Raw genomic sequence first — 22,232 nt, 5'->3', positions numbered from 1 at the left:
ACAAGACGCATTCTCGGTGCTCGGTTGCTGTTCCAGCAGGACGCAGCATTGGCTAAAATGACTTATTTTGATTTTTAATTGGTAATGTAGCCAACGCATAACGATAAGACAATGATAATCCAAAACATATTACTATTCGGTAAAAGGATTCATCTGATTTCGGATCATTATAACATGCAAGACGGCATTAGCATCTAATGTGAACCAAGTGAAACTCGATTTTTAACGCTTTTTTTGGACGGTACCTGAATGCAGCAGAAGTTCGAAAAGCATGGCGGCGGAGTGTTTGACAACAGTAACAGAGCAGTGGATACGGGATAGGTTACAATTAAAACATCCATGTCTTGGTAATATTATCTCATGGTTATACATAAATTATACAGGAACAAATACCAGCCAAAAACCCGGGGCGTGAAACAACGTCAAACTGTTGCAGCTAACCGCTCGTTACTTCTCAAAGCTTCATCGCCGGTTGCTAAGCTAACGAATGCTGACATAGCCATCAGTAATAACTGTCAACTGCTGCAAACCAGACACAGTGCCGTCTCATTTATACGTGTTATACTCTTCTAAACAGGTGATGTCCGCTCACTGAGCCTCCCGGGGACTCAAGAGGAGAAGATCCGACATTTGGGAAACGCACTGAATAACTTTGTCCGTCTGAAGTCTCTGGACCTCTCCTACAATGCTCTTGTCTCTGTTGAGGTAGATGTAACTTATGTCTTTGTTTTCAAGCTGCGAAGGTGTTTAAATGAAATTCACTCATCATAAAACTACTGTGCAGAACTGGCAGTTCTTAATAATGTGCAGCTATCCCTTTTTATTTCGTCTTTAAGTAACATTAAGGTTGTAAAAAAGGTCATTATTTGATACAAACTGCTGACTGACCACTTTTATCATTTCCTCCTCAGGGAATTAAACAATTGAAAGTGCTGGAGAGGCTGATCCTGTACCATAACTGCATACCTTCCCTCGAAGAGCTGAACGAGCTGTATGAGCTGCCAGCTTTGAGAGAGCTGGACCTCAGGCTCAACCCTGTGACCAGAAGTCACCCACACTATCGCCTTCAGCTGGTGCATGCCATGCCCAACCTACGCAAACTAGGTGAGAGCAGTAATGTGCAGATTGCACTAATCTCATGTCAGCTTTCTGAATAACTGATGACTGAGGCTAACCGACTTCCGTTGCTTTTCTAGACGGCTGTTCAGTCAGAGACACTGAGCGCAAAGCTGCCATAATGCAGTTCTCCTCTGACGTTCTGCCTCAGCAGAGGAGCTCAGCTTTGAATGAGGCTGCTGACCGAAGGTACACTGATTCTCAGATGAGTAACTGTAACGAGATTGTGTGTATCAGTCCCTATTTGATTCAGTCAGTCTGCCAGTGATCATGAGAACATGGAAAACACACCAAAACTGGTTGTGGCATTGGGGATAGAATAGTAGGAAGAAGGAAAAAGAAACTTTGGAAATGTTTGGTAAAAATTTGGTCAGTTTTACTTCCATTTTAAAACATGTCGCTCAGCTCTCCTCCAGTACACTGTCCTACATTAACTAAACGTTTTAATCTATCGCCACCCGGGTGGTGCCATAGATCTGTCATATAACTTAACAGTTCTGTTTCCTTCAAAAATACTACCTCAAATCACATTATCCTTAGTTTATACAAAAACTGTACTATTTATAATCAGGAATACCAAAAAAAAAAGACACATTTTCACATTATTCTTCATCTTAACCCAATAGTGGGTTAAAAAACAAACATTATATAGTTCTCAGTACAAGTGAATAAATTCTGTATTATTTCAACGTAATTATTCAAATTACTGTTAGGAAAGAATCCAATTAGAAATCCAGAATGTCTCCTTCTTAATTAACTATTGATTTAGATGTTAATTATTCTGGTTTCATATCAGACTCGTTACTCAGATGAAGTGTTGCAATAATTAAGTTTACAGAAAAAAAGTGAGTGACTCAGGTGCTAAATTCAGTGTAAGATCTTGAATGAAAAACATGTAGAAACTTTAGGTGACAGAAACATATCAACTGTCTTGCTTTTGGTTTCTAGAAGCAGTGACCAGAGAGTGACTTTAGTCAACCACTTAACCAAGAGGCTCCCTCTGAGGACTGGCACTGATGATATTGTGTTGAATTTTGCTGCGACAAATTGTGGAGGCCAAAGTGACTCTGTTCAGAAGGAGGCAGAAGGTACGATGTTCAGAAGCTAATTCTAGAATCAAAAGCAAACCATTGCTGTTGAGGTAATGTCAAACTGTCTTCTGTCCCTCAACCACCAGGGGAAGAATCAAACAACTTTACAGAACAGAGAAGTTCTACTCCCATACAGGTGACTCTAATTCCACAGTTGGTTAAACAATACTGCCAGTATTCCATCTTCGTTATCATGCATGTGCTTTTTATTTTTAGGAAACTGCTAAACCCATCCTCAGGTATCCCCATGTGAAATATGGTAAGTTTTTGCAGCTGTCTGGGTTGGTAATCACAGCTGTTACACACAAGATTTAATATGTTTTCTTTGAATAGTAAAAAAAATAAAATAAATAATGGACATGAAATTGTTTAAAACTGACCACTAGGTGGCAGTAGATGGCAATACTTATATAAGCCTATTTTTAATCATGAACACATTGTCTCAAAGGTCAATTAATCTCAGTATTTTATTATGTCATTTATAATTGAGCAGATAACACAGAGTCCAAAGTGCTGCACACAAAGGAACCATCTGATAAAAGAAGCTCTACCTCATTAAAAGGTACTGACGGACCAAAGGTGTCTTTTGGCCCTTACATAGAGAAAGACAGACCTGTGTCTGGAAAACAAAAGCAAAACGACCTTCCTAAACAAACTCGACATGAAGCCAAGGGACATTATACCCCTAATCCTGGTAAGAGCTGAACGTCAGAAGTTATAAACGACCCCAAATACCAAGTCTTCACTTTCTTTGCCAGAATTGAAGTTTCTTTTTTTTTCAGATCAAAGTCGCCGTCACAGCTCTTTGTTTATTAATATCCGCCCTCCCAGTCCACGTCGTCCTGGTTTGAATCTGTCTGATCCGTCCAACCCCATCTTACATCCTCCAAGATTGACTTACTCTAGCTTCAACAAGACTGAAAGGGGCTCCAGCCTGCCGCAGCAAGGAGAAAAGAAAAAAAGGGTGGGAAATCGATTCAGTCATCTAAACCGTTATGGATTTGTTATTTTTCTCATATCAACTCATCTCTGAATTCCATCTCAGGGTAGTTACAGGAAACCCCTGGAGATGCTCCTCAACCTCGTGGACAAACACTGGACGGGGGAGAGGTCGCTGCATCATAACAACAACTTCCTGTGTGAGTTGGAGTTCACTTTTGGGGAATGTGGTATCTGATTACAGGAGCCTGAGATAATGAATGTCTTCTCATCGTTTCTATATTTGGCTCCAGCTCAGGCCGTCCAGATCCTCTCTATGATGGAAAACGATATTTCCTGTCGAGAGGCTGAGGTCAGGACATTAAGACGGGAAGCCGATGCACTGAGGTTTCAAGCAGCCGCACGGGAGGAGGAACACCAAACTGAAGTCCGTAACCTCTCTGGTCAGCTTGAGGAGGCTCGCGGTGCAGTTGTGTGTGGATTCAGCACAAGAACACAATGTCCAGCTTCATATATCATGATGAGCTTGCTGTAATGTAATGTAATTTTTTTTACTCAAACACAGGGCAAACTAAATGAGCAGCTGAGGATAGTTTTGGAGGAAAACGTGGCTCTACAGAAACAGCTCATCAAGTTAGAACGACAGTATCTCAAGTCGATGATGAAAAGTTCACCTATTACTCAGATCAAAGGTGGGTGTAAATGCCAGCGGGAGAAACATTTTGAGTGAGTATTTCGTTGGTTGCCTTACAAAATTCTCACACTCCATGCTTGCTCAGAGGCTCAGACAGAAGTGGAGGAGCTGAGGAAAGAGATCGAGGGTCTGAGGGAGAAAGTGCAGGAGGCCGAGAAAGTAAGGGATTTGTCAGAGATGCTGCAAGAAAGCCACAGGTAAGAAGACACAAGGCCATCTTAGTGTTTACACCCGGGGCTGCATTCCAACACTTATGCTGTTTAGTACATCCCAATACATAGCATATCAAATACAGTATGCCAAAAATATCAGGATGTCCAACTGCATTTGGTCACAAATCTTGAGTATGCAAGGCAACATGTGTTTTTATCTGTGTTTTAGCACATTTCTTTGCAGTGGAAGACATGTAGAACACATAAGAGAGCACATACAGATGATTGGCTGTATTGCAAATTGCATAAATCTCTTATTACATCAAATTTGGCACGACAGACTGCAGCGGAGGGTTAGACTTCAAAGCGCGATGTTATGACGATGTAGTTTGCATACTTCATGCAACAGTACGTTCTTTGTAAGAGCAGCTGCAGAACGTACTAAAATTAAGGGAAAAAAATTGTGTGATTTGTAATGGTTTTGACTGTATCTACAAGCCCACAACAAATCAGTCAATCTTTGTTGTTTGTATGTGATCTGTGTACATACTGCAGGTCCCTGGTGGCTACCAACGAGTGTTTGCTAGCTGAGCTGAAGGGAAGTGGGGAACCTGAAAAGAAGAATTGACTGAAAAGATGCACACAGGGATAAAAATATCATGAAAAAGCAAGACTACACAGAGCATCATATTGACTTTGCATTCACTGCATGAGGCCCTCAGCTATGGACTTTTTTGAAATCATTTTTACTTGACATCACAGCTGTGTACATTTATTGTCTTTTTTTTTCAGAGTATTAAGCCCCTTGCACGTGTGTGTTTAGATTACTGCATTTGTTATTTTAGAAAAATGTGTATAGGCTGTGTTTGTTTGATGTAAACAGTAACGGGGAAAGGCAATTCATTCGCGAAAGTTTGTGTATAAGTGTGTGACAGCACTGTTCTGTTAAATGATTATGAGGGGGAAAATGTTAGTGAGAAGGTCATAATGTGTTTCCTGGATCAGTAGCAAGATTGTGTCTCTCTTAGCTGTTTTCCCTCTTTTTTTTTTTTTTTTTTTTTGTAGGTCACTCGTGTCTCCATCTGCTTTGTATGCTGCAGTGGAATGAATGCATCTAGATTCCAGCTGCACTGTGACTTTATTTATACCTCTGCCTTGGGGCTGGATCGCTTCGCACACACATGCACTTTCCTCTCACAAACGCTAATGCAAAACCTGGCAAAGCAGGTTAGGATGTGGATGCTACTGCGTAAAGTGAACGGAGCTTTTGCTTTTATGTGAATGTTACAGGTCACTGGTCGGTGCTACTGGCGGGGAGTTTCACAGTGGTCCTGAAAAAGCCATAAGAATGTAAAACGATGTGTTTTGACTGACACACCTTTAACCTACTCAGCTGAGGTTCAGAGGTGTGTTTTTTTTTATTTTCAATGATGCACTACAAATCATGAACACACATTAAGAGGCCTAATGAACAAGAACAAAAACACACTGCATGCACCAGGGCACAATAGTACATTAAAAGTTATTTTCAAAGATAATAAAAAAAAAGACAATATTGTTCCTCCACATTGAAGGTGCACAGTATTTGGCATTAAGCACAGAAAACAGATCTTAATCAAGCTACTGCAGCGGACAAAGATTAACACACTGATAGCTGCTAGTTTTGCACTCGATGCATGACTCTTCATCAGCTGAGGCTACAGGTAATGTGAGACGATCACTCACTATGCTGGAAAAATATTTTACAAATATTTTACAAAAGTATTTTTCCCTTTATCTCATACAGATACAACAGTGAAACCCTGCTTTTGTTTTCAGTTGAATTTGTGCCGTGGATGACAGTACCACACCTGAAAGGTACTTTGAATCTTTTACCAAAAGACAAATATAATAGCATTAGACTGCAGCTGACTTTGTACATGTACAGGTTGATACATATTGATTTCAAGCAATACACAATGTTATCATGATCCCACAATTTCAACACGTAATATTTTTGTTTTTTTGAGCAAGAAAATATGTAAGTCTGTCCAGTAGTCTGTCCTCACAGCAGGCACGGCTTTTCAGATAAGATATGACAGAACTCTTACTGTCATCTAGATGCTTCTGAATCAAATGCAATATACATAACATGCACAAAGTACAGCAATACAGAAAAAAAACAAAAAACAACAACATATGAAGCCAGTGTCATAAATTAAGCCATGTGGCTATAACCTTTTAGAATATACACAATCTTACCACAAATATATTAGAACTACTGTATAGAAATCTGATGAGGATATAAGTAAAATGTTAAAAATACAATCTTGTACAACTGAGCTCATCGACCGTCGTTAGAGCGTCCTTCAGCTGAATTCACCAATTTAAAATTCAAAAAGCATATCATCAATGGTTCATATGTAGGTAGATACAATAGGGTCTGAATGGCAAAAGTGTAAGAGAGAATAAGGAACTCCTGTTACATTATTGTAAGTGTTGTACACAGGCATATTTAAAATGTTTGCATGGTAGGAGTTTTGTGTTTTCATGTTTTGCATATTCACAAAAGCAGAAAAGATATGGCAGTGGTAAGAAATGTTAAGTCTCTCGATGAGCTAAATTGTAGTTGACAAAACCTTTAATGTATTTTTCTTGATTTGAGCTGAAGGCAAATTATTGAAATGACAGTGTGAGCTTGTAAAATTCAAACAAATGAACAGCAGATTTTCCTAAAGACTCGACAAGTAGGGGCGGCAGACGGGACAAATCACACTGAGGATGGAATTAACTATTTAAGTTTTCGAAAGTAAACAAACTGATAATATCCATGTCAAAAACTTGTGCCAATTGTCACTGAACCTCTGCGAAACACATTAAAAGTGCATCGCTATGGCTAAATATGGGAATAGAAAAGCCTCCGTTAAAAAGTGCAATGTTGTTAATCCCTCAAACTCTTGTCCAACTTTTGTTTTTCTTGGCATGTTGTTTAAATTGTGCTCAATAAAATATCATAAGGCCCTATCATAACAACAAAGCTTCAATATTCATAGCGTAGCAGTTTCTCTGTCGTTTGTTCTCTTCAGTGTAACTCGCTATCGGACAGGAATGTACCAGCTGGTTATGACTTTGTAAAAATAGATGTAAACAGTTTTCCAGTTCTCACACTTCACAAAGAGAGGAACTCAAAATCATCTCTCTCTCACACATACACACACACACACACACACACACACACACACACACAAATATAGATGGGTGGGAAAATAGATGAAATCCTATTCTTTTGTGCTTTCTTTGAGTACTCTTTTAATAGAAAATTATCCTAGTAGTTGATCAAATGTTTATTTCCTCACCCTCGCCCTCACATGGGTTTGCCCACGGTGGGTTTATTCACTTTCTTTTCGTACGTCCCTCGGTGTTTGTATCCCGAGACGTATCCCGAAGTGTCAACTATGTCTTCTCGTCCCGCCTTACCCTTCCCGCGGCCGGTGGGGTCAAACCGCTCCTTGTGTGACCCTGTAAACTTGCTGGTGTCCGTGAGACGGCTCACTGTCGGGGAGGCCACGGCTCTCTGTGAGGAAGCAGTAAAAGAATGCATTTGAGTTTAATGTTTGACCGCAGTTATGATGTCAATAATATTCACGCTTTGATTCTTACCGTGACTCCTGCGATGACAGGCGCCTTCCCCTCAATCAGCTTGAAGACCTCGGCCTCTGCCTCCTCTCCAGTCTTGTCTTTGTACTTCTTCCTGGCCAGCTCTGCTAGTGCAGTCTTGAACTCGTCGTATGTGATGTTGCGAGCCGATTTCTTCCTGTAATGTAGGTGGAAAAGGAGCTTAAGTATGAGATCAGCACTTGTCACAGCATGGTTCTTAAAAACCCCACAAAAATGATGACTCCCAGTGGAGTCTGAAAGCCTAAAATGAGAGCAGGCCGTAGTGTAAACAGGGCCATGTGTGATCACTTTAACATGGCAGATGTAAGACAGCACGGAGATGGTATCCCGATGAGATAAACAATGAGAAAACTCTTGCTGGATCTCGTCTCTCAGTGTGTCTTAGCTGTCATCGGAGCAGCTACACACACACACACACACACACATCTGTAGGCTGTATATGTGACTGTCTCTTCATATCATGTGTCATATTGTGTTCAGCTGCAGTAGTCAGCACCCAGAGGCCTGATGTTTTCATTCCGGCTAGAGACATTTAGACCTGCTGAATCTCTGAATTCTCATATAAAAGACTCGTATACCCCCTGAACTTGGAAGCTCTACATCTGGTTGTGTTTTTTAAAACAGAGAAGGGATACAAAGCTGCTGCAGGCCCTTTAGGTGGAAAGTTAAACAACACTCGAAAGTGGCCAAATCTATAATGAAAACCTACAATGAAAGAACTGGCCTGTGAATGGCGTTAATCAGAGCAGACTGTGAGGCCTTAAGGAGACGAAAGCTACAACTGAGCATTCAGACAGAAGGTGGATAGAGGTGCTGCATCAATGGGCAGTATAAGAAAAAAAAAACTGGAAATGAAAGGGTGTAAACATTTCATAGTCAAGTATGAACCTGAAAATGAGCATAATATGGGACCTTTAAAATAGATAAATCAGTCACATTTATAACCACAATTGACTGTAAAGTTTCCTGAGGAGTGAGTTAAGACCAACATGGACTTTGACTTTTAAATACCCTTTTCAGTGCATATGAATATATACAAACTGTATATTTGAATAGCTGAAACAATATCAAAAAAAGTTCTTCACAGTCCGCAACTTTGCCATTTTCAATTAGAAATGCACATTTGAAAAAGATCAAACTGGCGTAACCACTGTAGGTAACCTACCACAGATCATCATCCATCACTCTCCTTCTGAGAGTGCTCTACTTGTTTAATTGGCCACATGCCCGTTTCACTTCCATGTTAAAAGTGCATAGTAACACAAACATAAACAGACATTGCTGTGGTGATAAATCACATAAACAACAGCCTATAAAGCCTGAAGTCTCCCTGGGCAACCTGCTGTCATAGCAACAAGCTCCAGTAAACAGGGATGTTTGGGTAATTTTTAATTTGACTCATCCTGTGACCCCTTTTTTTTTTTTTTTTTTTTGCTTCGTTTGGGCAGTCTATCAGTGTTGAACATTTGAGAGCTCCATACCTCTGCGCCTGTTCCATGCTGTCTATTGTCAGGAGGGGAAACTGGATCTCCAGCTGTCCGAGGAAGATAACTGTGTGTCCTTGGCAGATCTCTCCATACTGAGCCAATAAATCCTCCAAAGTATACAAATAGTTAAGCCGTGTAAATAAGCAGCCCATCAGAATCTGAGAGGGCTGCCATAAGGGTTCAAAAGGAGAAAGGTTAGAGGCGAGTGGAACTTTATTATCATAAGGCACACTGCAGTAGCTGGCCTGCTGTGTATTTACATAGTTCAACCATCTGCAGTAGATGATCCATATGGATCAGACACAGTAGTTGTCTGAATCTCTTTAATGCAAAAATGCTCCCGAGCTGCCTACGATCATGTTCACTGATGAGGAAATGCAACCGAAGCCACCATAAGACAGTGTTTATAATTAATTAGCCCATGCCAGATTTCTACCTCATCCATAGTTTATACTGGTGGTGTTCTGGCTCCAAGCAGGCAGACAGCACAGCAGAGACTCAATGTGGTGCAGCAGACCTCGATACCCACAATAAATAAGGCTTCATTCAGCCATGCTGTGATCAGCCAGTGCTCATTAAGATGTTTAATTTTTCGCGTGCAAGCAAAGGGCTTTGACACTGATTAAAGGGAAAGCAGAGATCTGCATCTCTGGCATGGCAGCCCTCCCCGGCTCAGTCACGCCTGGAGTCAGAAACTACATGAAAATGAGGCCCTCCCCCAGTCTGAACGTCTTTTTATCCTGTGGCTGCATCTGAAGTGTAAGCACACCACATGCTTTGTTAGATTCTGCTGATTCTGCTGTGCGATCCTCCCTGATCAGTCAGCTCGGATGACAGAGCCTGCAGAGTCGCACAGCAGACACACACGTCCAGGTACACTACAGTGTTGCACGGATTCACCACAAAAAGCAAATGTGACAGGGATCTACTCCACCTTAAATCTTTAAAGTGGTCGCACCATATTGTTTACACATTTCTAAATATTGCTCACCAATGGAGCGTGATGTAAACAAGCCTAAATCCCACAGTCAGCTGGAAGTTCCCACTCTTGTCTTGCCAAGAAAAATGTTCACAGCAGTGAACACGAACACCCATTGCCATGCCAACTGCGAAGGTGTTGATGTGGGTGACGCAAAGTCCAGAAAAACAAGGGATCGGTACTTCTCTCGCTTTCCTGTATGAAGTGTGGCTGAAATAATGAAGGTCCATTAGGACGCTGACACATCTTACAGAGCTCTTTAACCTGCATGACACATGAAGGATATGTTGTTGGTAAAGTCGCTTACTGTGAGTTGGCAGAGAATTTCCATTATGTGCAAAAAAAAAAAAAAAAAAGTGTTAAATCTGCCTTTATAATGACTTATAAGGTCCTTATTACCTATTAACTACACTTATTACAAGGACAACAACATACATGATGTATTACAGTCAAGGTAAGTCTCTAGCATCTGGAGCCACATGCATGGTCTTTAATACAATTGAGGAGGGAATCCTTCCACAACCTTCATGTACAATTATTAGATTTCAGAGGGAATATTTTATTTCAGATATCTTCTGTGCAACTTTTGACTTGATAGACACAATATTCACATACAAAACATATATAGACTTTTAACTTAAACTGCACTATACATGTTTAACACTATTAAAAGGTCCTATTTTTGTAGGAATATTGGGGGTTTTTTTGGACTTGAATACTCCTGGAGCTACTTTTTAAAATATTCCATCCTACCTGAACACTCCTCTGTTACAAAGACAGGGACAAACAGTCTCAAACTGAAAAAATAACACTAAAAACCATTTTGGAACCTGTCTGTACACAAAGTGACTGAGATTGAACTATGATTACACACAGGCAGGACACGGAAAATCTACTAAATCAATACGAGATTCCGAAGCAGACATTTTTCGTGGCTTCTCCGCTCCTTCAGCACGAGTCAGTGATGAGTGGCTTCCAGCCGTGCTCTTCTATTCTGGTGCTGTCTAGCAGAACAATCTTTATTCAAAACATCCAACCAGCAGAGAAAGAAATGTAAAGCTGCTTTGTGTGTCAATGAAAACCAACAACCGAGAGCAAAAACCCCACCAACTCCCTTTGTAAGACCCCCGACCTTTCTTACACCAGATTTATTTTGTATATCACTGTGTGGACCTCACTGTATGTGGCCAACACTTAATGTGGAAGAAGATATTTACACTCATCTGTCAATGTGTTATCAGTCCACATAGTTTTCAGACCCTTCGTATCCTTGTTAAACATAAGCACAGCTGTACAGATGAAAAATGTTTCTCCTTTGGTGGAAATAATATTGAGGTCACAGCTTATTATTAGACTCCACTTAAATCAAGCAGTAAGGGATGAATCAGTTTGGCCTGAGGAGACACAGGATGAGCCATCTTAACCTATGCTCCGCCGCTGTTTCTGAGGGACCGCTTCGACTGAGTCAACCTACTGAAAGAAACAAAAGGCACCTTCCCAAATGCTGCCTGAAAACCCGAAATTCAATAAGAGAGAGTTGTTTCTATTATAATTATGCTAATTCCGTTCACATTAAAGTAAACAAAAAAAGTGTTTTTCCTCTGTTGAATATTTAAATATTGCTGTGTGGAACAATGTGTGTGCAGAATTTCACACTAGAAAGGTCGTTTTCACTTTGAGTGCTTAAAGTTTTGAATTTGCTCTGTCCTCATTGACAATCTGATTTTAAGGGGTGTGACTATGAGCATGATTTGTGGTAAGTTGTAAGTTTAGAAGCCAATCCTGGTCCAGTGTTCAGCAATCACAAGTGTAACGTGGAAACTTGAAGCCTCCAGTGCACATACACGGAGAATGGACTTTACAGTGAAGTAGGAGACATCTTGCGTCCAGCAGTTAAACTTATGTAATGGCAAATATTTATATATTCATATATTCAGGAAGTTGCCGCCTGTTTTCCTTGAATGTGTACTAAAGACGATGCATTTGATTAAATTCTCTGAACGAAATAAAAAGGGAACCTCCTTTGTCCAGAGAAAGCTTTCATCTCCATTTCTGTGTCCTCCCAACCACAGTGCTACCACGTCTGCACCGCTTCTAGTGGCCTTTCAGGCATGCTGGTCTGGGTGACTAAGCCTCAAGTCATCTCCACTGCTGCAACAGTAAAGTAACACTATGTCATAAAAGAACACAATCCTGTAGTGGCACGCCTGTTATGAGACATTAGCTGGCTGAGACGTTGGGAGATTCAATAGCAGACTTTCAGACGATGAAAGGTGAGAGGCTCAAAATGAACTGACAGTGTTTAGCCTGAAGTATGTGGCACACTACACCTGGTGCCTTCCTTACTTGACTTTGCTGAAGACGATGTCCACGTCAGTGAGGGTGATGTTCTTGCCGTCAATCACGCCGCAGTCCTTGCAGAGCTTGGACCAGTTCTTGCCGTGCATCTCCTTGCCGGTAGCGCGAGTGTCACCGTGGATGGCGAAGCGACGAAACGCCTCTTCCAAAGCGGTCAACTCCACCGGCGTGGATGAGCCCTGACCTCCTTCACTGGTCCCATTGGACTCAGTTGAGAGCCTTTTGGACGCCCGGTCTTTAGACTGTTCAGTGTGCGGCCGTAAAGGGGCCGAGGCGATGTTGGGATGCTTGGCTGTCTGGACTTTAAAGTCATCTATGTTGTCTCTGCGAGGGAAAAAAAATACAACATTAGCTTCTCATCTATGTGGTGTGTGAGTTACATGATTCAGTTTTTGGCTGAGGTAATATGAAAAATTCAGTTTTACTGTAAAAGCTAACGGAGGTGATCAGAAGAAGATTTTATCTAATGCAAACCAGTTCTTCCAGACTCTCAACGGACGGACTCTTCTAAAGCAAATAAACAATGCGTCATGCCTTGAGGTCAAGACGCAGCTTGCTAGTTTGCCTTGTGCCTGTTCCTTTTTTACTGCGTGTTTCGGGCAAGATCAGACTCTCCAGAGGTGTGTTTCTGTGCTCACGCTGCCTGTGAATGGGCAGATGTCTTACGTGTTCTGGCACACAGGGGTTAAGGATATAAATAGATCTCTGAGGAATTCAAACGCACACGAAATCAAGAACCAGGAGAGCAGGTGGATGTTGAACTAACACATAAATGTGAGGTGAAGGCTCAGAGTACTGTAGACGACTTCCATAACTTACTTCTGGTCTGCCATGCTCGTGCAGGAATTCAGTTCCGTCTGTGCAGTGCTCAGATTAGCTGACTTGTGTTTTCTCTTTGTGCTGTGGAAAAGATGAAAACGGAGGTGAATACGTGAGAGGAGGTGCCAAAAAGTGGAGGGCATAATAAAGAAAATCATAAAAATGTACGCAATTAACGGAGCACGGCTTTTAAAAATACAATACTCCCCATAAATCATGCACAATTACTGATGACGTAATGTCTAATCCAGCCTGAAACACACACACACACGCGGCTACATTTAAGGCAAAACTTAAGAACCACAACTTCAAAAGAAACATCTAAATCCTCTTTATCATCACTACAACCTGAATTCCTTCCAGATCACCATCTGTGTGTTAGTTATCTTTTGTTGTGACACATTAAAGCTTGGATGTGCAAGCTGAGCAGTTCAGGGAATCCCTTGCACACACATCATCATCCTCTGGATGCAGAGCAGCAGCACGTCACCTCACACACATCTGAAGCGCTTACTTTAGTCATTATTACTTTAGTAGGAAAATCAAATAACTGACATAAGAAATAGCAGAATAATGATAATGTAATCCTCTGACCCTCTGCTCACCTTTCAGCTGTTCCCATACTTAGCTCAGCATCCTTGAAGGACGTGTGTTGCCATGGCAAAGTACGGCCCCACAAAGTCTCTAAAGTGATCTTGCCAGTAGTCGCGCTTGCTACGGTTTTAACAGACACAAACAAGATGCAAAACCCGAACGAGACGTCCCGTGGACTGAAGCGTCTGCTCCAGCCAGCAAAACCCCTCAACTCACCAGCAGCGTGATTTCCACTCACCCCCGTGAGTGGGACAGTGCACAGCGAAGGGGTTTTGTTTCCACGACCGACCCCGTGGCCAACAATCGCAAATGTGACCTCGCTAAGTACAGTCGACACTGGGTACAAAGGTCCCAAGATTGACACTGCATAAAGCCATTATGATCGGCGTGTCAATTCTACGGGGAGAAAAAGGAGAGATTATTAATGCGAGTGAATAATGGCATTCAGAGCAGCAGACACTGGGGACCCATTGTCCAACTCCAGTGGCTCCTCTGTCCGACCCGTGCCCATTTCTTCACACACATGGTGACATCGCAGAGTACCACTATTCATGGTTATGTAGTCATATGTCATCGACGACGCAGGCCAAGACAATCCAGATAGAGTTATTGAGGTTGTCGAGGCCTCAATCTTTTATCTCTCAACTATATATCAGCAATGCACACACATGTAAATCATATGTACACATCGACATGTTCGTTTGTTGATGGAAAATCAGAATCCATTTGCTGCACTTATAACTCACTGTTCAGCAGAGACGTGGCCTTGAGTCATTGTGACATTCTGACTCGAGACAGCGACTGAATCCTTTTCGATTGAGGAGAAATTAAAACAAAAATATGACTTTAATCAGCTAAAATAAAGTTCTTGTTCTTTGTTTTATTACATTACTCAGCTTGACTTGTCTTGACACAACCTGGGAGCCCAAGGAGGAATTAGAATGGATTGCTTAAGAACAAATGACTTGAGTCACATGTCTGCTATTCCGTATACTTACAAAGAGAAGATAGAAATATTAATTGTTTTAGCCTCAAAAAGCTATTTAAATGCATTTAATATACTCAAACTTGGGAAGAGAAGTGGTGATACACCATCTGTGTGAATATGTGTTTTTCTGTGCAAAATGTTATGGCTGCACTATGGTTATACATGTTTGAACAGTTTTATCTTCCTTGAAAGGCAGCAGTGTGGAATAAGAGACAAATTATAGTCGCACTTTTTATTTCTGAAAAGTGCTTTAATATCATAATATTAGTGTCTATTTGATGTCCTTTGGTCAAGAATCAAGTTGAAAGTAATCTAAACAGATGTAATCAAGACACTGAGTCACACTGAGCGACCAGCACCACTTGGAGCGCTACAATCACGTTGGAGCTGCAAGTTCTGATTACTTAAAACGCCCAGCATGTTGTCCCAGCCACCAAGATACCCTTAATCAATCAAAACAAAAGACGCAAGCAGTTTGGTATATGACTCAGGCAGAAAGGTTTGCAGATGGGGTCATGTTTTAAAGTGTTATTCACTGTATGTTTATTCACATTCACCGACTTCCTTCCCCACTCTCTGACTCCCTCCAAGAGGTTTACGCAACAGGCAACATCGCCTTGTTTCTACTGTAGCCCAGAGTGGACAAACCGAATGCTGACCTTCAGAGAGGACATTTTTCACACGTTTAGCGGCCACCGTCGGGGAGGCTGAGAAGAGGGGCGTTCAGCTGATCTGCAACCTCACCACTGGTTGCTGCTAAATCCTACACACTGCTGGGTGGGTAACGCCACCAATTGTGTTTACAGGTCTAGGAGAGCATTACTCCAGATTTTTAAAAGCTGTCCACCAGTCTAGCACTACACTCCTGTAACACTGTTGTACAGACAGTTTAAAAACAGCTGATAAAAATCATTACAGCAGAAGCAGAGAGAATAACAATGCAGCGTAGCCACTGAGTGACATCACTGGAAGTAGTTTATCAGATTACACGCAGCTTCCTCTGGAGCCGCAAAAAAGGCTTTACACTACTTTTTTCACACCTGCAGTCGTAGTCCCCAAGATCTGTAAACACACTTTAATGCACAAAGTTGACAAATGACTTAAATGTATAACTGAGTGTTAAAATTGTTGGCAATTCATTTCCTGCTCATGGACTAATCGGTTAATTAACTAAGTGTTTCAGCTCTAATCACATCACACTCTCTGGAGATCAGCACATCATGTTGAGGTTTTTAATTAAATAATTCAAGTACAGTTAGAGTGTAGAACAGCATAGATGTTCATGTTGGAGATTTTCTCATTTGTCATGTATAAATAATTATGATATAGAATTATGTTGTAATGCAAAGGAAGAAAAACATGTCAAATCTGCTTTGCTTCTCAGTGTCTTTCATTTGTTTTCGCAGCAGCTTCCTGTGATGCCCACAGTGAGGTTCCATCTTTACTAACTTAAGTTTCAGTGGGGATCCACATCCTTTCAAACAGATGTGCTACTTGCTGTGTGTTTCCCTTTGTGCCTCACCGAGAGCAGCAACATCTGTGAGACACAAAGGCATCTTTTCACTCTTCCCTTCCAATTTATAGTCAGTAGTTTCAAGGGCCTGGAGTCCTCAGTACAACAGGCCTCCTCAAACCACATCGTGTTCAGTACACGAGACGGAGGTCATTAATGCTGCAGTTCAGTGGCATGAAGTGGGGCTCAGATGAAAGGAGGTGTAGTGCCCTGACAATGCTTTTTTAATCGAGTCACTGCGGACTGTGAAGACAGTAGGGAGTAGAGGCCATTTGGTGCCACACAGCTCGTACCTTAACTAAATACTACTCTGATGTATTAAAAAAAAAAAAAATGAAAAAAGGCGACTACAGCCATCTTTGTAGAACAGTTGTGTCCTGTGATTTTTTTTTTTCTCTGCCCCACATACAAATGAGGAGCCATTTGGTTAAGGGCAGATCTCCAGAGACAAATCTGTGACTGGATGACAGCATGCTTACATACACTCGCCTTCTGGCAATACACTGCACAGATGAGTGCTTTAACCATAAATTGACCCATTTTGCACTGCATCTATTCATAGCAACAATACGCTGCCACGGCCGGAACATTCTATTCATTCTCAAGAGAGGGGCTCGGCCAGTGGACAACACGCAGGCTGCAGCTCCAAAAAAACAAAAATGCTGTGTTTAACTGTTTGGTTGGCAGACGGTGTTTAACTCGCAGAACGATGACACTGTTGTCTGTGTGTGTCTGGATGTGTGATCGGGGGAGAGGGGAAGGTGTACAGCAGCAGCACACGCCTCCATCATGGCATCGTGGTGCGTGGGCATGCAGGGATCCCATCTGCTTTCCATCTACATCAGTGTCCTTTCCAGCCTACTGCTCTGGAGTGTGACAGCGTCGCTCGATCAAAACGTAAAAACCAACATTACTACCGCGAGCACCGCCCCCCCTCCCCACTCCACTCAAGACTGACCTCCATTCTGCTATGGTAGTGACAACTTCACTGGACCGTGAACCTCCATCACTGACTGTCAAACTATTCAAACACATCACGACGCTCCAACGATTAGCCGATTGAGAGATAATGAATTATTTAATTTGAATTAATTATGTAATCGGTTATTACAATAAGATCTTTTGAGCAAAATGATTCCAGCTCCTCAAATTTCAGACTGGATGTATACTAACCTCATCTTTGAGAGGTTTGAGGAAATAGTGTTAGGTAGTTTTTACTGATTTACTTATTTTTTAAAGACTATCAGACTATCAATTTACTTGGCAACTATTTAAAAAAACTGCTTGATAATTAATCGGTCTGAGACATTTTGGAAGGCAAAAAGTCAAAATTATTCAATTTGAGCTTTTTAAATGTGAATATTCTCTGGTTTCTTAACTCCTCTACGCCGTAAACTGAACATCTTTGGGATAAGGACAACACAGGGCATTTAAGGTCATGGTCTTCGGCATTTTTCACCACTTTATAGACTTCAGTTTGTTAGGTGCAGCCCGGTTATAGTCCAAAGATTGATCGGATAACAGAGAAAATCATCCACAGATCAGCGATCCTTAAAAGAATAATGAGTTGCAGATCTAACGAACCTCACTGTTGAACTGGATGACTGTATCCGTCGTTACTATGAACAGGGGCCTGTGGTTTATTATGAGCTCATCCCACACACACTGTCCTAGTTGGGTTCATGGTAGTCATGCATGTGGAGACAGACCTCTCTCCACAGTGCTGAAAGGTCTGACTGCACACATTTATCATTTGGGTATAGGAGAAAATATCACTCTGGCTTGTGAGTATTACTTTAAATCAGTCACACTCGTCTTGAGTGATGCTAAATCCGGGATGCAGGGATGGTAGTCTTGGGGGGGGACTAGCTTACATAGGTTGGAACTATCAGCAACCAAGTTACTGTTAGGGCAGTGTTTCTCAGATTTTGTACATCATGTAAAAACTCAAAAACCAATATGACCAAACGATAAAATACAGTCGAAGAGGTGCCGTTTGCTGCTAATATTAGCTTGTGCTGTGGATGCCTCAGTGGTTGAAATACTGTCCTCTCGCTGTCCCACTTCCCTTCCCGAAAGCTCTTCTTTAGAGCCACGTTTGTAGTATTGGTGAACCTTTCCTTTTACCTCTGTTGATTATCTTGCCATCACAGTTTAAGTTCCGCTCGTAGCTAATCGTGGACGGCCTATGCATGTGTGACATCAATAAACATGACCATGTAGCAGGCTGAAACAAAAATGTGCTGAGGAAGTAACCCAACTTTAATTGGAAACTTTGCAGTATTTTGATCGTTCATGTTTAGATGAATTACAATTGTTTTATTTTCAAAAAACACCTGTGGGATTCATATTTGTACCACTAGAGGAAGCCGGGGTACTACACTATTGGTGTTGAGGTAACTTGCCATCTTCAGCATGTTGGTTGCTACTGTAGCTCAGAGATTGTTCCTGTCAGTTTCCCGTAGAGGATTTTGAAAACGGCAACACACAGCTGACCACTGACCGCCTGAAATAGGGTGCGTTACCACATGCAATGTTAATTTTCATAGTCCCCATTTCACCGTTTGATTGCAGTTGTCCTCCCTCCACCTCCACTGTAAACTATCTAATAAAGGCAAAGACACATGCAGAAACTAAATAAACAGTCAACTCTCCAGTGCACTGAGGCTGTATTACTCTGCAGCTGACTAAAACACCACAGTGCCCAGCTGTTTTAGGGAATTACTTAGCACTCGTATGAATTAAGCAATATATTCTGTGAATTTTTTTAAAAAGATCTACATGTTCTGTAGAAACCAGTTGGCTTGTGGCAGATGTACAGACATCGTGGGTAAGTTGGGAAAACAGTGAAAAATGGACAAATGCGTCGCAGATTTCAGTTTATAATGAAAAAAATACCAAAGCCCTATCCTTAACACATAACACGGTCTCAACATTGTTTAAGGATTGCACCGCCTTACACCCCTAAATTAAAAAAAAACCTCTTAACCATTTCCCAGGTTGACCGCAGTTCCCCCCTGAGGACACATACAGAGAGGACATGACATCAGCAGGCTGTAGCTGAGGGCTGAGGTCACCAGCACGCTGTCTCTGTCAGTCCTCGCCTCCCTAAACCCTTTAACTACTCTATGAGTCAAACATCTTGGCAAGCATCGTGCTGTAGAGAAAACAAGATGTTTGAAACTAGCTACAGCGGTTATTGTTGGCAGCAGCAGCAAGCCAAATAGAGGTATAAGGCAGTGTAAAGAAAGCCCGGGGGTCCTTATACAACCCGGCATTTGTGAGCAATATGTGATGCCAGAGACAGCAGAAGTGTCCCTGACGTGGCTCAGATGGAGCGATGCCTGTCGAGCCAGCAGCAAATGAGCTCTGAGTTGAGTCCGGTTAAAGATTTTTTTGAAGCCAGGTTGTGTTGCATAATGTCCCAATTTAATGTTACTGAGATTTCAAAGTCTCTGTAATGTCGCAGACATACAAGTCTGCATTCAGCGGCAGAGAATTAAACACAGTCAAACACACAACCACAAGTATCCCCCTAATGTTAAGGCCAGAGCAGATAAATAAGTCTCCCTTTGATTTTGTCCGGTAGAGACAACGCTGTCAGGCTACAGCACTTCACTTTGCCCAGGAGCATTCTATATATTTTATAAACTTGACCTGAATTTCAGTCATGACAAACAAAATAGGGTAATTTACACTCTGAGGTTAATTGTTTATGACAGAACCCAAAGGCTCTTGGAACAGTGCAGTGAAACCCAGAACAGTGAAATCTGGGACAAACTCACTGACTGTGTCTTCTTCTCATGCATACCTAATTCAACCTATTGGGAGGACGCGGCTGCAAAACCATTCACTGACCAGATTAATAGCTTCCTTAGGTGTGCTGTCTTTGAATAAACAGAATTATGCACCCAACTTAATTTATTAATTTGCTGGCAAGCAATAAATACAACCCAGTAGAGTTGATTCCATTAAGCGATTAGTTCACCCATCTGTGTCATTAACACTGGGGACACTGACAACTCGTCCCCATCACTGAAGTGAATGACCATTTTTCTCCCGTCACATTTTAAAAGCATAATTAGTTAAAAATGTGCTTGAAAGATCACTTGCATCAAGAAATGACCTATGAAGAAATGACCTATACAATCCCCCTCATTACATTTTCCTAAATTGCATAATAAAATTAAAATATATTGCTGATTGATTTTCAAGCAAACGACGTCAAACATTTGCAGGTTCTGGCTTCTAAAATGTAAAGAGGTGATGCTTTTCTTTGTTTTTTATTAATTTAGATGCAGATTCTGTGGGTTTGGACTCTAGGTTGGACAAAAGAAACAATTTGAAGACATCACTTTGGGCACAGGGAGCATTTTTCATAATTGTTTGACATTTTATAAATGACTCCACGCAGCCATACGACACATTAATATGGTTACATATATGCAATCAAATTGCCTCCTATTTCTATATTTAGAGCTGAATTCACAGAAAATCAGTAAAAGAATACTAAAACTAATAAAAGAGGGCATTTTTAAATTTTTTTTTTTATTTCACGCCTAATTATGTAACTACCTACATGTAACCCAACAGCTTGGCATTGAAGGCGGCAGTCACGGGCCAACTGCATTGTCAATCATTCTTTCTAACCAATAATGAGGTTTAGTGGAGAGCCCTTCACTCTGGCTCTCATCGGGCCCACGTTTACAAGGTAAACAGAGGAGGAGACGCTCCTGTTTATGCTAGTGGACGTGGCTGAAGCTGCAGGCTTCTCACCACCGTGTCTGAGCGAAACATGTTACATAAACTTGAATCTTCCAGATTCACATAGAGTCCACGTGATCAGTTTGTTATTGTCAGCCGCTGAGGCACGTCTGCCAATGCGCATATATATATATATATATATATATATATATATATATATATATATATATATATATATATATATATATATATATGATTACAGCCTTTAAATCCTTTTTTACATGCAACAACACGTCCTCGGGCTCCAGCTTCAAATGCATCTTATATTTCAGTGTCAGTGCGAAGGAAGCATGCAGAGACATGAAACAAACAAAAAGCACCCTCAGACATCAGCTGTGTAGGCTGTCACCCTCATGTTTCCAAATGAGAAAACATGCAGGTAGCCCACACCGCCAGCACAACTGATCAACCAATAACGCCAAATTCTGTTTTAATCACCTGGTGTCGAAATCCTCCACCTTTCTTGTCAAAAATCACAAAACCATAATTGCGCGTCGCGGAGTGCTGAAGTGTTTCTCCTCCCCGCTGCTGCCGGAGCTCAAGTCTGCTCGACGGCTCCGTCCCTCGGAGATGCTGAAGAGAAACCAGCCCGCTGATTGGCTGCCGCCGAGTGCGACGAGCTTGTTTTGCTCTCTGTAGCGGGCCGTGATGGAGCTCCTCCGCTGCTCAGTGGAGCGCCCATAAACAAGCAGTCTGGGCCCGGAGCATCTTTGTCGGTGATTTGGGAACCGGAGCTGGAAGCTGTCAACAAAGGGACGTGGATGGGTTTTGGCTGGAGGATCATTTACAGAAATAATAAACAATCATAGGGGTGTGTCTGTGTGTGAACTGTGTCGGAAGGCCGATGGCCACAAACAGGAGGTATAGAAATATGTGTTGCCCTTCTCTGCTCACAGGACGTCTCAATGTCCTGATGGTGGCCAGAGGGAACTGACTCCATGGATCATGATGATTTTTTTTTAAAAAATGTTAGAACAATTAAATCAAGTTTTTGTCACATCCTTCTCTTCTGCAGGCTGCCCTCTGAAACCTCCTCCTCTGATGTCCAGTGTAGTAATGTGTTACGCAACCACTAGTAGCC

General features: G+C 41.6%; 2 protein-coding genes across 6 annotated transcripts; one reads left to right on the top strand and one right to left on the bottom strand.

The window, feature by feature from the left end:
* Positions 1 to 136: 136 nt before the first annotated feature.
* On the top strand, positions 137 to 7,070 carry cep72 (centrosomal protein 72). 5 transcript variants are annotated; one of them, XM_037073243.1, is made up of 14 exons: positions 144 to 347; positions 578 to 705; positions 912 to 1,104; positions 1,197 to 1,305; positions 2,065 to 2,204; positions 2,294 to 2,343; positions 2,424 to 2,466; positions 2,701 to 2,901; positions 2,990 to 3,171; positions 3,253 to 3,346; positions 3,440 to 3,615; positions 3,712 to 3,838; positions 3,926 to 4,037; positions 4,548 to 7,070. In XM_037073243.1, exons 1-14 carry the CDS (start codon positions 272 to 274, stop codon positions 4,618 to 4,620), a joined length of 1,704 nt encoding a protein of 567 aa, XP_036929138.1. In that variant the 5' UTR covers positions 144 to 271; the 3' UTR covers positions 4,621 to 7,070. The 5 variants fall into 5 exon arrangements, 4 of the variants coding, with proteins under 4 accessions (XP_036929138.1, XP_036929137.1, XP_036929139.1 ...); XM_037073242.1 differs by having other exon boundaries at positions 146 to 347; positions 2,068 to 2,204; positions 3,440 to 3,618; XM_037073244.1 differs by having other exon boundaries at positions 146 to 347; positions 2,701 to 2,769; positions 3,440 to 3,618.
* On the bottom strand, positions 5,354 to 21,921 carry LOC119005531 (tubulin polymerization-promoting protein). The gene is made up of 5 exons (XM_037073249.1): positions 21,590 to 21,921; positions 13,293 to 13,373; positions 12,462 to 12,797; positions 7,632 to 7,785; positions 5,354 to 7,545 (listed from the first exon to the last, which is right to left on the bottom strand). Exons 2-5 carry the CDS (start codon positions 13,304 to 13,306, stop codon positions 7,336 to 7,338), a joined length of 714 nt encoding a protein of 237 aa, XP_036929144.1. The 5' UTR covers positions 13,307 to 13,373; positions 21,590 to 21,921; the 3' UTR covers positions 5,354 to 7,335.
* Between the last annotated feature and the right edge of the window lie 311 nt (positions 21,922 to 22,232).

Source organism: Acanthopagrus latus, chromosome 17, assembly GCF_904848185.1.
Source record: "Acanthopagrus latus isolate v.2019 chromosome 17, fAcaLat1.1, whole genome shotgun sequence".
Lineage (NCBI taxonomy): Eukaryota > Metazoa > Chordata > Actinopteri > Spariformes > Sparidae > Acanthopagrus > Acanthopagrus latus.
The sequence above is the reverse complement of the archived record's forward strand: the minus strand, read 5'-3'. Positions and strand labels throughout refer to the sequence as shown.